At 41.2% G+C, this 15,289-nt stretch overlaps 1 protein-coding gene across 5 annotated transcripts in view; it reads right to left on the minus strand.

Moving 5' to 3' along the window:
* Positions 1 to 15,289, minus strand: part of KCNK2 (potassium two pore domain channel subfamily K member 2) — a 124,019-nt gene that overhangs the window by 36,704 nt on the left and 72,026 nt on the right. For 3 of the 5 annotated variants that reach the window (XM_083494651.1, XM_083494655.1, XM_083494653.1), the window contains exons 4-5: positions 1,592 to 1,773; positions 27 to 213 (exon numbers count right to left, since the gene is read on the minus strand). In XM_083494651.1, coding sequence (XP_083350777.1) covers positions 27 to 213; positions 1,592 to 1,773 — 369 coding nt within the window. The remainder of the gene's footprint in view (positions 1 to 26; positions 214 to 1,591; positions 1,774 to 15,289) is intronic. The other 2 variants (XM_083494652.1, XM_083494654.1) reach the window with 1 other exon arrangement.

A 15,289-nucleotide genomic window follows, 5' to 3' on the forward strand; every position in this document is an offset into this window, starting at 1 on the left:
AGTAAAAAAAATTATAAAAAACTTACCTGCAACGTAGTCACCAAACCCAATCGTTGATAGGGTGATAACTACAAAATATATTGCATCTAGTGTGTCCCAGTCTTCTATGTGCTTGAATATGACTGCAGGGAGAGCAACAAACAGCACACAACCAAACAGTATGAATATTATTGTCGATATGATGCGAATCTTTGTCTGACTCACATTCCATTTCTGGGAGGGGCGGAAGAACAAAGAAAGGGAAAGGTGGATGGAAGAAGAGAAGAATCCATTATTAGTAAAACAGTGGCTTTGTATGTATGCATGTATGTGTTTATAAAATGTTAATGTTTTTACTAAAAACCTCTAGACACAACGTTTAAAAGTTTCTAAGAAAACAAAGCATGCAGCAAAACAGCACTAAGAGCAAAAGCACAAGGTTGACAGTGGGGGCGGGAATCTTTCATGGGTACAGGGTAAATAAGTTTCAGCAATGAGTCTCCCCAAGACCCAAGGAGACAAGTCTCATAAGAAGATAGCGTGGGCTGACAATAGAAATACATGATTGCGAAAAATGCAAAATAAAGTAAAATTGATGTGCTTTATTTTCTTATGCCTTAGATTGTTTTGGTTATATAAATTAGTCTCATTTGGGTTCTACACATTTTGCCTTCAAGGAATTTATTTCCTAGGATAATATAGTGTGATGTTGGTTTAAAAAAAAATGGCATCAAAGTCGCTGCAGGAATTCAATGTCACTCTTACCCTTTTATGTTTGTGGTCATGATACATAAACTCCACAGGTGAAACTAAAGTAAATATTTACATGTGCTCTGGGCATGCTCTTATTTTTAAAGTGAGTGCAATGATTCTTGTGCATTTCCTCCCAACACAGCTTCCTTTTTCCTCCTTGCTTTCTTGTGCAATGTGTTTTTATAACTTTCAAGGCCAAAAGCCCTTTGGTAAAGGCTTTATATAAGCACCAGGGTTTTACCATTGTATTAGGCAACTTAGATAGATACTGCAGAAAAAGTAGTACAATTCACCTCATGGCCATTTTTCTTACTATTATTTTATTGGGGAAAGTAGTTTTGGGAGGTGGCATCATGATGCAGAGAAGTGCGAGAGATGTTTAGCCCTTTGTGCACTTTTACATCTCTGCTCTAAATAATCCACCCCATAGCACAGTCCTTGGTAGCAGGGCAGCAGAAGGGCCAGAGAAGAAATGCAGTAGGCATGGTCTTTGCTCTGGGAACCTAAACATGTACTTGTTCGTGCTACATGTACCTGTACGTGTTACCTCTTGACAACTTCCAAAGCTTTTCCACCATGTAAAACGATTAATTGCATTAATTGCATCTTGTAGTTTTGTAGTGGATCCTGTTATATGCTTTATATTATTATTATTATTTTATATGCCTGTTGCCTATAAAATAATAATAATATAAAGCATATAACAGGGGGTTATATGCATATAACGGGGTTATATGCATATAACAGGGGGGTCATGAAGAGTCGGACATGACTAAATGACTAAACAACAACAACGTTATTGTTTTTGTAAGTTACAGAAGTTATTTGTGGTTCAAGACAACATGTTTAGCATACTCACAACAAACGTGTCTTCTACTTTGGCGATTCCTTTCCCAAATATGGTCCCAAGTTGATCTCCAACTCCAGCCAACAGAAAACCAAAGAGAGGAATTCCCAGTAAGGCATAAATGATGCAGAATATCTTTCCACCTTTTGTACGTGGCGAGCTGTTCCCAAATCCTAAATTACAAACAACTTGAGCTGTTGATAAATCAGTTAAAGGCATTAAATTACACATCTAATTTGTACTGCAGATAAGGACACTTTTTAAATGTTCCCTAGGAGTATATATCACATTAAAACATTCATATGGAGATCTTACCCTAATTGGATTGCTAGACTCACTTAAAACTGAACTGCACTTGGGTGTTCTGCAAGGAAACAATTTGTCTTTCTAGCACAGTGAAACTGCCACTGAAGAGCTCTGTTACTCTTTACAAATGATATCACTACAGAGGCTTTCTTCGGAAAATTAATTTCAAAGAGGATTTTTCAGATATTCATGGACAGCCACTAAATAATCTACTTGTACAATATGAACTCATTATTTTTCACTGCACACCCTCAAGACCATACAGAAACAAAACCCCACCAACTTTACTGAAGCTGAAGATTTTACTTGAACTGTTCACATAATGTATGCCATGTTTTGCTAAATATAATTAATTCAGTGGCACGTGAATTGTATGTTGTAATATACAGTTACTGACTCACACTTGTGTGCATGAAAGGTAGAAGCTGGGCTCAGGTTGCCAATGCAGGTGGAACTTAGCAGGCCTCCTGCAGCCTTTTGTTTCCGCCCTCCCATTCTTTTTTCCTCCTTTGTGCTTCCTGGAACAAACAATGAGCCATGCAGCCAGTGGCTCCAAGCTGCAAGAACCACCAAGTGAACAAAATCTCTCCAAAACAGAGATTTTATAGCCTGCATCTTTGTTAACCCAAAGACTGCATGATCCTTTTTGTAAGAAAAACTTTTTCATCTTCATTTTACTGCTAACAGGTGAAGATTTGTTGGCTGCAACTTCTAGAAACTCTGAGTAAAACATCCACTTATTTGCAAAGCTAAGTGACTGTGATTTATTTTAGCCTAAGTATTTTTGTGGGAAATGTTTGTTTAAAGGTGGATGAGGGCAGATGCAAATCTAACCAAGTTTTAATGTGCTTAGAGCAATCACCATTGTGCTAACTCTGCTATAAAAGAGTAACAATCTTTCTTCCAAACCTATATCTCCAACATTATATATATTAAGGTTGGACCCTTCCAGTTTTGTATATCCATCAGTGAACTGACAAAGCATCAACATCTCCTTAATTGCTGTAGCGAGTTAATATGGTATAACTTTGGACATTGTAATAAAATGTTTTTGCCTCTGCCTTGCCCACTCTCTAAACTTGGCAGAAGTTGCTCATTTAGCAGCTGTGTGCATATATCTATATCTAAGCATTCTGTTCAAGTCTCTTCTTCCCAATGAAAGATAATGAGAAAACCTCTTATACCCCCCTTTTTGGGGGGTCTGGTCTGGATGCCAAAGCTCATCAAGATTTGCAACATGTTATTTAAGCAGGTCCTGATCCAGCTAAGAAATCAGTGCACGAAAGTAGACTTTTGTATGTATACCACTTGCTGTATCAAGAACTGCAGGGGGGGGGGGAATCAGGTACCCATCAAAATCCACATTAGAAATTGCATCCAAATATGCTTGATTGCTATCCCCACTGCATTGCTTGAAACAAGTAGCAGCTGGTACGATGAAGCAGAGTCATGGAGCTACCATCCCAAAGCAGGCATCCCTATATCTTACCTGTGCATGGCTGGGACAAAGTTGGGATTGTGCAGATGCACTATCAGGAGCACCAGATTGGCTCCATCAGTGCATCCACCATCTCAGCCTCACCCTTGCCCTGCCCTGCCCTGTCCCATTCTGCCCAGCCAAGCTTTAGTGACACTGGTGTCAGGAGGGTGGCTCCACAGCTCTGCCCTACCACAACACATCCATGAAATATGTGGTTAGATAAATGTCGCTATATGAATATTGGTATATAGCTTTTTATGTTATTGTCATTTTTAGAGTCCTCCCTATAACAGAAATTTCTCAGCGTGGCTTACAAGATTATTATTTTAAAAAGATGTGTTAAAAGCAATAAAAGAGTAATACAACAAGATGTGATGCAGCATGAAGGAAAGCTCAAAATTTAAGATAAAAACAGGATAAAGAACAAAGTGCTGAGAATAAAACAAGTAACTAGTTCAGAGCTTTCCAAAGTGTGCGTTGTGACACGTTGGTGTGTTGATTGCATTGTGTAGGTGTGTTGTGTGAATGCTCCCCCATTCCTCCCAGGGCTGGAAAGGAGTTAGTTTAACCTACAGTTTGCTAGAAAAAATGAATTACTGTGTCGCAAAAAGATATACGTCTAAAAAATGTGTCACCAACATGAAAAGTTTGGAAAGCTCTGAACTAGTCACTTGTGAGTTCATATTTTACATGTTACCATAGCTGCTTTGAAGTATAGCTTCCTCCTTTCCCTCAACTCCATCAGGTTGCTGAAGAAGAGTTTGAGAAGCATACCTTCATGGTGTTATACCAGTATACTTGAAGGAGCGTTTCCACCCCCATTGTTCAACCTGGACACTGAGGTCCAGCTCTGAGGGCCTTCTGACGGTTCCCTCAATGCATGAAGTGAATTTACGGGGAAGCAGACAGAGGGCCTTCTCAGTAGCGGTGCCCACCCTGTGGAATGCCCTCCCATCCAATGTCAAGGAAATAAACAACTATCTGACTTTTAGAAGACATCTGAAGGCAGCCCTGTTTAGCGAAGTTTTTAATGTTTGATTCTATTTTTAATATTCTGTTGGGAGCACGTTAATATAAAAATGTGTACAAAGAGAGTAAGAAGGAGAAAAGAGTGAGCATATCTACAGTGGTACCTCGGGTTAAGAACTTAATTCGTTCTGGAGGTCCGTTCTTAACCTGAAACTGCTCTTAACCTGAGGTACCACTTTAGCTAATGGGACCTCCTGCTGCCGCCGCGCCGGAGCACTATTTCTGTTCTCATCCTGAAGCAAAGTTCTTAACCTGAAGCACTATTTCTGGGTTAGCGGAGTCTGTAACCTGAAGCGTCTGTAACCCAAGGTACCACTGTATATCCATACCTATATCTAATCAACATTAGTTCACGTGTCCTGTTAGCCACAGCAAGAAATGACCTATGACTTAGAATGGAAAAACCATAGTGCTAATGGCGTCTTCCTGTGGTTTGCTTATAGAAAAACAAACCATGAATGCTGTCTCACATGTACGTACTGCTAAGTGAAGTATCATGGTTTGTGTCTCCTGGCTCTGGGCAGGGCAGAGTGAAGCAAGACCAGCTGAGCAGTATACACCAGTTGCTAATCACAATGCTGTGCCTCCACAGCTGGAGGCAGTAATGCTTCTGAATACCAGTTGCTGGAAACCACAGGAGGAGAGATCGCATTTGTACTAAAATCAAATTATGGGTTTCCAACAGACATCTGGTTGGCCACTGTCAGAACAGGATGCTGGACTAGATGGGCCGCTGGTCTGATCCAGAAGAGCCCTACTTACGTACTGTCAGGGAACTGACATCAGAGGCACGGGAGAAGGAGAGGGTCTCTGATTCTGCAGGAGAAGGTCCCAGCGCTAGGGGGAGACTCAGCTGGGAAGAAGGGGAAGGGAATAAGTGTAACACCAGGGATCCAGGAGAGCAACGGGACGAGGAGGTGCAGGGGCTCCAGGACTCTTCGCTGGAAGTTAGTGAGGAGAGCCCAGGCACCCCGCTACCCACGCCCACCCTGCGCAGGAGACTCCCGCGCAGTGAGAGGCGGAGACGCTTGGGCGTCAAACAGCTCTTATGTTGGCAGCGCTTTAAGAAACGCCCACAGACAGATTCTACGAGTGACTAAGGGCAGCCACGCTGAGATGGGCTGTGCAGTCCGAAGGGTTTAACCAGGCAATCTAATGCCCAAACGGGGCAGGATTACGCACGAGTAACTCCCAACCACTACACGTACCTGTGCTATTTCTTAAGCCATGAATCAGGCACATTGTTCCTCTGTGTGTATATGTGTGTTTCAAGGAGAATGGAAACAAAACAATAAATCAAGACAAATGTGGGTTGTCTAATTTTTAAGCAAAAAAAAATTCTGTTCAGTAGATGTGGCATATATAACTGGCCAAAGAGGACATGGCAGTGATGATACACAAGACATTACATTTTGGACCAGAGTACCTAACAGCTTGAGAACACCTGTTGACACTGAGTTTGAGCATCAATTCTACGTTAGCTGAAGCATTAAGCAGCAAATTCCGTGAGGAATTTTAGTTGAGAGAGAACACTGTCACATAATTACCTCCTTTTAATTCAGCTTGTTGCTCAGCATAGTTTAGCTTTTATCATGATTTGCCCTCTTTCACAGAACCTACTGTATTTCTCAGCTGGCACGTAACATCTCTCTTCTGTTGGAACAATTTTAGTATGCTATATTCGGATACTGCTATGCTTTGGCACAGGGTTGAAGACTCACTGTGTGGAAAATTTTCTTGCAAAGTATAACTGTCTCATTTTCAATCTATTACTTGCTTTTAATATAAATCATTACACATTTTAAAACCAGACAATGTTAAGTTTAAAACAAGGGGGGAAGTTACAGAAAAATTACGTTTCATGCCTTTGCAGGAGACATGGAGGGGAAATGCGAATGACTCATGCTTCTGCCCCCTGGCATGAGCGGTGGGAAGGAAAGAGGTATATCAGTTATAGAGAAATGAACATTATGTCCATGCTAGGAAGAACATATATCTTGCCTTGGGCATATACGTATCTCTCCACCTTCCTATCTCCAGGATGCAACAGAAGAAGGGAAGGAAGGCCACTCCATCAACTCTGCTAGGAAGTCAGTTACTGCTTCCTTCTTTCCCTCAACTCTATCAGGTTGCTGCAGAAGAGCTGGGAAGCAGGATTCTGCTGAGAGACCATCAACTTTGGGCTTCTCTTCTGCTTGAACTGCTTCCATTTCAGCTAGCCATTTTAAAAACTTTGTAACTAAGTCTGCATGCACGCTAGCCCACCTGTAGCACCAAAATGTAGTTTTTCTCCACCCAGAATCATTCACACTCATCCTCAACTTTCTGCTTTCAATTTAGATTGATTCTAGATTCTGCTGTCCACAAAGATGGGTGTGGTTTCTTGATACATGCTTGAAAACCTTGCCCCTGGTTAGGTTATCCACATCCTTTCTTCTCTGCACATGCCCCAGGTGAATGAAGATGGTAGTCGAGATTGTGATCTTGGTATACACCCACCCACAATGCCACTGGGCAAGTGTGGTTACGCACAAACCCATTGTCAGAACCACTTACAGCAGTTCCCAAATGGACACACTGTAGGGTAACACTGAATCAACCTTTTATTTAACGAGCTTTTATATTCAGAATGAAACCAGTTTCTCAAGAAGCACTTTTCAGGGGCAAAAAATATGCAGTATATCTAGATTCTGTGTGAACTATGCAGAAAAAACCCAGTACACTATTCTCCATTGACTCTAGAATTAAATGTTGTGGGTATGCAATCTAAGAACTTCCTTCCCAATCCCTTTGTCATGTATTTTATATTGTAAACCTGAGGATAGGGATTGTCTAATTTCAGATTATTGTAAACTACTCTGGGAACCTTTCAGCTGAATAGGGAGACAAAAATGCTTTTAAATTGGGGTGGCTATTCTTTTTTGGACAAAGGATCCATGGCCAAATTTCAGTCAAAAGTGGGAATGGCTGAAGTGTAGAACGACATAATTTTTAGCCCTTTTTCTATGAGTTATGAATGATAAAATTCTTCATATCAGTTAACACTGGGAAGAACTGCTCACAGTGGTAAAGGTAAAGGACCCCTGAGAGTTAAGTCCAGTCGTGAACGACTCTGGGGTTGCAGCGCTCATCTTGCTTTCATGGCCGAGGGAGCTAACGTTTGTCTGCAGACAGTTTTTCCAGATCATGTGGCCAGCATGACTAAGCTGCTTCTGGCGAACCAGAGCAGCGCACAGAAACGCCATTTACCTTCCCGCTGGAGTGGTACCTATTTATCTACTTGCACTTTGACGTGCTTTCAAACTGCTAGGTTGGCAGGAGCTGGGACTGAGCAACAGGAGCTCACCCCATCGAAGGGATTCGAACTGCCAACCTTCTGATCGGCAAGCCCTAGGCTCAGTGGTTTAGACTACAGTGCCACCCACGTCCCTCACAGTAAGTGGTCCCAAATAGTGATGCTATCTAAAGTGTGTGTCACACTTGCAGGCTTGCCATCAGCATCTGATTGGCCACTATGAGAGTGGGGTTTAATTGGTTTAATTCACACAGAAATGGGAAAATACCTATGTGTATTAATGAAGGTTTAAAATGGAAAATGGCTAAATGTGTGGCGCTAACATTGGGGTTTTTCCACAGTAATTTTCTAAGAGAATCTAAGCGCCTAAATGGGTTGATGATTACCTGTTGATTGTTTTCTGTTACTCTAAACTGAATGTAACCTAAAGGTAAAAGTAAAGGTATCCCTGAGCATTAGGTCCAGTCGCAGACGACTCTGGGTTTGCAGCGCTCATCTCGCTCTATAGGCCGAGGGAGCCGTCGTTTGTAACCTAGTAATGTAACCTGACGTAAAGGTAAAGGGACCCCTGACCATTAAGTCCAGTTGTGACCAACTCTGGGGTTGCGGCACTCATCTCACTTTATTGGCCGAGGGAGCCAGCGTCATGTGGCCAGCATGACTAAGCTGCCTCTGGCAAACCAGAAATGCCATTTACCTTCCCGCTGGAGCGGTACCTATTTATCTACTTGCACTTTGACATGCTTTCAAACTGCTAGGTTGGCAGGAGCTGGGACTGAGCAACGGGAGCTCACCTGTCACGGGGATTCGAACCACCGACCTTTTGATGGGCAAGTCCTAGGCTCTGTGGTTTAACCCACAGCGCCACCCGCGTCCCTCTAGTAATGTAACCTAGTGAGTTGCAAATTCACCATCTTGAAAGGGTGGTGGCTTTTAGTCTTTCTCTGAATGCCACAGAGAACAAAAAGATGTAAAGGAAGCTCTCCAAGAAGCTGTATAGCCTTAGGCAGCCTGAGGCAGGCTGGAATGGGTGATAGAGAAAATGTTTTGATTTTTAGAGCTATCTTTTATTTTTAAGAGGCTGAGCCTGTGCTGGATAGTACAAACCATTGTATGGACATTTTGGATGCATCCTTGATACTTATGTTATGTTTTTGAAAAGTTCTGCAAGTAAACTATGAATGATTTTTTAATGGGTTCATTTCCAAAAGGAGTCAGTTCTTAGGCATCCAGTCACTTCATACGGTGTAACATTAACATCTGCAATATGGACTGGGTGGGCTTTTGATCTGATACAGCAGAAATCTCCTTATGTACTTTAAGAAACTGTGCAGAAATAGGAACCTTAGCTTTCTGTACTTCACCCTCTTTGCTTCTTCAAGACAACCAGAGCCACTCTAAGAAATAACAAACCCATACTTTTCTAAACTAGAAAAGGCCATTCCCCAGACTAGGAGGCAAAACACTATCTTTATAAACCACTCCTATTCACATGTACAAGATAATGTACATCCACAAGTTCAGATTAATCAGAATATTCATAGTTATCCCCTGATTTTAGTATGGTACCTCTCCATACCGGCTTTTAAGCTGAAAATGTGCAGGAGGTAAGCTGGGTGCAATGAATAGTTAAATAAGCAAACAACAAATTGTAGTTTGGATTCTTTCCATACTTGGACTCCAGAGAAATAAAGAAACAACCTTGAGATGTTGAACCTTGAGGATACCTAATGTAGGAAAACTTGTATAGTCTAAACAAAAATTAAAGCTGAGCATCAATTATCTTGATACATAGGAATAATTCATAAACCAACAAAGCCCAGTATCTTTTTGTTTTCTAAAGTAATGGAATAGCACATAGTTTTCATCCCAAGTCAAACTGCATGTTGAAATATGGATCAGTGAGTTTTCTCTTGTCTGCCTATGTTATTTGCCTATGAAATGCATTAGCATATGATGTAGGTTGTGGAATACTCCAAGAACCTGTGTCAAAAATACTTACATCATAAAGTATAACAGGTTTGGCTATCTAGGCATCTTACAAATGCTTTGGCACTTCTGAAACTGCCAACCTTACAGTGGGGAGGAAGAAATATATGCTGAATCAGTTACGTTTTGCTTTTGTGGATTCCATGTGGATTCCATATCCATATTACCTTAAAACAGGGAACTGATGAGTGGGCTTGATGTTTAAGCAAAAGTGGGGTTTGAGGAATTTGTGTTGTAGACTTCTGATGTTGTATATTTATATTTTCTAATGTTTCCATAGCTTGTAAAAATAAAAGAATGCAAAGTATTTATTCCTAAAGTCAAAAAATAGCTATATTCTTTGACTTTATTATAAGGCTGTTCATAATTTCAGAACCAATGTGCATAGTACCAACAAAATACAATGAGAAGAGTGATATTGCTCAGTCCATATAAATGGACTGATTTGAAGCAATCAAACTGGATATTTTAAGATGCAGAAAGGTACTATCTGCCAACTGGTATCAATTTCAGCTTTGTACCTTATGATGCAATTTAAGGCCCCCATTCATCATTTTTGGAAGGCAGCAGAAAGGGGGCAAATATCAACTCAGTCAGTCATATTGGAGAGCCTGGAATTAGGCACACTATTCCCCATCAGATACAATTTGTTTCATCCATGTATCTTATGACATAATTATGGGTCTTGAAAATGTGCTTTGAGATCTGCTAAATGTCCTAGAAGTTGCATAGAAGATTGGCTGGCAATTCTGGAAGTGCCAGATCTTTTGTATAGTGTATATTTTATTGTTCTAAGCTGCTTTGAGACCTACATGGTGGAAAGGGGAAGATTGTTTTTTTAAAAAATAAATAAATGAAAAACATTTATGCAGTATCTAGGTATTCAAAATTTTTGTACCTAATCGTATGCTATGACTTGAGTATTTTCACATGGTCACTGGAATAGAAGGCCTAGGGGAGAAAGGCGAGCCATTTTATAGTTTGCAAATTTCATAGGAAGATAGGAACAAGGTTACTTACACACCTGATGAAAGGTAGATTAATGGGGAAGCAAGGCTGCTAACGGAAAGAGATCTCAGAAGAGCTCTAAACTCATTTATGTGAAGAGCTCGCCAGGATTTTCCTGAAGGCAGGAAAACCCTTAGAGCTCTGAAGATGCTTGGGAGGGAAAGCTTTCCCAGGGCATGGACTGAACAATAGCCATCATTGGTAGCAGCCATTGCTAGGCTTACGCTCCCTGAGTTTGTCTACTCCTCTTTTAAAGTCACCCAAGTTGGTGGACTTCACTATAAAGGTAAAGGTAAAGGGACCCCTGACCATTAGGTCCAGTCGTGACCGACTCTGGGGTTGCGGCGCTCATCTCGCTTTACTGGCCGAGGGAGCCGGCGTACAGCTTGTGGCCAGCATGACTAAGCCGCTTCTGGCGAACCAGAGCAGCACACGGAAACGCCGTTTACCTTCCCGCCGGAGCGCTACCTATTTATCTACTTGCACTTTGACGTGCTTTCGAACTGCTAGGTTGGCAGGAGCAGGGACCGAGCAACGGGAGTTTACCCCGTCATGGGGATTCTAACTGCTGACCTTCTGATCGGCAAGCCCTAGGCTCTGTGGTTTAACCCACAGCACCACCCGAGTCCCTGACTTCACGATATACTGTGGCAATTATTATATCTGTATAATTATTTTTAAAACGCTCCTTGTGTGAAATGATTTTTTTTCTTTTTTCTTTGTCGATTTTTTTGTCGATGACCCCATGTGTAAAACTTATTAATAATGATTTAATAAAATACAGAAATAATGGTATCAGCAGGTTGTGCAGTAGCATAAGTCTTTCCTAGAAATCATGCTGTTGTGATTAACTTAACTTCCTAGAAAAGCACTCTGGATTTAGGGGGGAAATGTCTATAATTACTTTATTCAAGCTGCTAACCATTGCTACTCATTGGTTGCATAAGAGTGACATATAAGCAATTTACCCTGCGTTTGTCCCATCCTCAGTTTTTCCACCAGTTTTAATTATGTGACCATTACAGACATTAATTTATAGAAGAATCACAAGACCATAGCCGCCAATGTTTCCCTTTTTTAAAGGGAAATTCCCTTATTCCGAAAAGGATTCCTCGCAAGAAAAGGGAAAAGTTGACAGCTATGCACAGGACTGTAGGGCTAGAAGGGAACCCTGGGGGTCATCTAGTCTGACTTCCTGCAATGCAGGAATCTCAACTAGATCGTATTGTTCCCTTGAATCACACACGGGCTTCCATTCCGGTCCTGAATATAAACAAGAGAAGTCCTATTGACTTCAATAAAGACATCAAGTGTCCTGTATCAAGGCTGAAGCAATCAGGCCTGAATTCTTAATTCCCTTGCTAGAAGAAATAGTTGCTGTCTTGCATTCTGCTGCATATGGCTGCAAGTAATGTTACAGGCCAGAAGGAGATAACCGGTAGCTACTCACTCAGGTGTTGTCAGGTGATAAAAGAGATCAGTGTGACTTCACATGATTCTTTAAAGTAGCTGTGGGGAAGCTTTTTTTTTAATGTACCAAGGACTGTGGGGAAATAGCCAAAATCACCTCCCCTTGTTCCATCAACAAGGGTCCCTGCTATATCAGAGTCCCCCTTCTGCGAATGGAAGACGCTTGGATCTCAGGAACCAAGCCAATATACTTAAGCCTTTCAGATCCATTTGATACCTTGCCTACATAAACGAGCTTATCAGGTCTATTTATTTATGATTAAATTGGAGCTGCCAAAAGTCAAGGCTCTCTCTGCAACTAATGAGTGTCAGGGTCAAGCAACATCTGGAGGGCCACAGATTTCCCATGTCTGCACAAGCCTTAACCAAATGATGTAGAGTATGACTGTGCCCTGCTTTCTGGATGTCAGAAACATGTTGCTATTACTCTCAGCTGACAACAGCAACCTATCGGTTTCTTTGAGAAGAACATATCTTTGCCCAAAGGTTGAGGGAAATTGTTTCATAAATGAAAGTGTCTCACTGTTTCCTGTTTTAAAAAAAAGAAAGCATTAAAGCCCAGGAGGATAAGGGACATAGCAGCAGTAATTGGACCTAGTGATAGTACATTTTAATGGTCTTCAAATGGCATTATTGTGTCGTGAAGAAGAAGAAGAAGAAGAAGAAGAAGAAGAAGAAGAAGAAGAAGAAGAAGAAGAAGTCAACGAAATAAAGATTATACTCCATGCTGCCATTAATCCTTAAAAGCAGGTTTGGTGACAGACTGCATTTTTATTGTTCTCTCAGGGAATAAAAATCTGTTGGCATTTGTCACTTTAAAATGATTTTTATTCTGCAGTGTGAAAACTGAAAGCATTCAGAAATCAAATCTCCTTTTTGATATATCATCGTAATTTTTTATTATTATTATTATTATTATTATTATTATTATTATTATTATTATTATTATTATTTATTGAATTTATATACTGCCCTATACCCAGAGGTCTCAGGGTGGTTCACAGAATAATGGTGCTCAACAAGTGGACTCCCGGCACCTGGTATTATTCTTAAGGCATACTAGAAGAGGAAGCATAGCAAAGCAAGCAGCTAAATGGACAAAAAGACCAAAAAAAGAAGCACCAGAGACTAGCAAATCGTCCCTGAACTTTGTAGCATGATACAGTAGAATAGCTTGACTCCTAAAGTTTTCATATAAATCCAGTGCAACTCTCTACTATGTTGACTAATTTTCTAGTCAAACTTCAGCTTTTCTATCATAAAGATGGACAAAGCCAGCTGATTGAGATACACTGCATAAAATTACAGAATCAACAGTGTTTTCCTTCTGCCACAGATAGAACATTGTATCTCTTATTCTACCACCCTCCCAACCTTGCCTTTGACATCCTAAGCTCTTAGCAAAGACTCTGAAAAGTTACCTCCAGAGGACCAGTTTACTGAGTATTTATCCTGATTTGTGTGCACAAAGCTTGCACAGAGGTTATATGGTGTGTGCCATTTATTAAGTATTCATCCTCATTTGTTTGCGCAGAGTTTATGTGACTTCCTGTCCAATCAATTGTGAACCCAGACTTTCTATTGCATTTCCCCATCACTTTCCCAACCATAATAAATAAATCTGATTTTTTTTGGGGGGGGGAGTAGGCTGGTTGCACAGGAGTGCCAGAGTGCTTTATAATCCACGTTATTCTCAAAAACTTAAATTTGCCAGTATGCAATTGAATCCCTCCAGCAGAATAGTTCCCGTCTAGAGGCTTTAAAAAGACATATTCACGCAGCTCTCTCTTTAAAACCAGTTGCAGATCAGATCCCCAAGCCAGGAGGTTTGATTCCTATCTGTGTACCAGCTAAGAGTTAGGTGCCCCTGCTACTATATTATTAAATTCTATGTTTTAACTGGGGGTTCTATTGTATGTTGATGTTTTGTATAGCATGATTTTAATAGGTGTTTCAGAGCCACTTTGGGAACTAGATCTGGCTGGCTGAGAAATGGAATAGAAGGAATAGTAAGAAAATGAGGCAGGTGGCTAGATGCTGTCAGAAGGGAAGGGGTGTGGTGGGGTGGTCTGCCCTGGGTGTCACCCCTGGGGGGTAACATCACTGTGCCACCGTCCTGGGCCGCTCACCACAGGCGACGCCCCCTTGGGACGCTTGCTCCACCCCTGCAGCAGCTAGCCCCACCCCCGGGTGCACAGCATGTGACTCACTCTAGGTGCTGGAGCAGCTAGCTCCGCCTCTGGGTGGAGATTGATCTTAGTGTCTCCTCCTCTCCATCTACTATCTGAAATGGATCTTCATGCTGGTAGAAATTGGGCCTTGCAGGAGATAACTTGAGATGCAATTCATGCCAATGCAACAAAGCCGTTAAAATCAACAGGAGCTAAACAGCTACTGCCTCAAAAAGATTTGTGGGATCAGATGCTCCTAAGCAAAGCATTTATCGTACCACATGGGAGATAGTTTAATACAAGGCATCCACAAGCATAAAAGACACCGGTGATGAGAAACTGTGACTACACAAAAAGAAGCTTCGACAGATGTATGAAGACTATAGGTTATAAGTGAGGAAAGAGAAAGCTACCATTTGCATACAACATTCCTGAATTGGAATGCTGAGGTGTAAGAACTCCAGAGGAGTTTAGCTAAGCAGTTGTGGGTCATCCATTCTGCTAGGAAGCCCTTCTCATATCAAGAGAGATGGTAGTATCGTAGATGTTATTTGTATAAGGCACTGAACTTCTCCCACAATGCAGTTGTAACTAAAGTATGTTGTCCATTTGATTTGAACTCAGGGGCAACAAAACCATATGCTTCCTTGTCTGGAAACTTATTTTTCCAGAAAAAACTGGCAATCAAATAGGATAGCACAGGTGGTTGATGAGCCACTATCACAAACTTTTTTCCAAACAGCTGCTCTGCATGGCAATGTAGTCAATGCAGAATGCAAAATGAGCCATTACAGCATAACCACCATCTGGTGCACTGGCCCTATAGAGAAAAAGGACCAGTGTCTGAGATACTGTGGCATGGGTGGGTGGGCAGAAATGGCACTGGGACTGCTTCTACACTGCATGTTTTCACTGGAATTGACATAATTAATTCAGTTATCATTGTCTTGTATTCTGCTTTT

The sequence above is a fragment of the Podarcis liolepis genome (genome assembly GCF_965112155.1).
Source record: "Podarcis liolepis genome assembly, chromosome: 3".
Classification (NCBI taxonomy): Eukaryota; Metazoa; Chordata; class Lepidosauria; order Squamata; family Lacertidae; genus Podarcis; species Podarcis liolepis.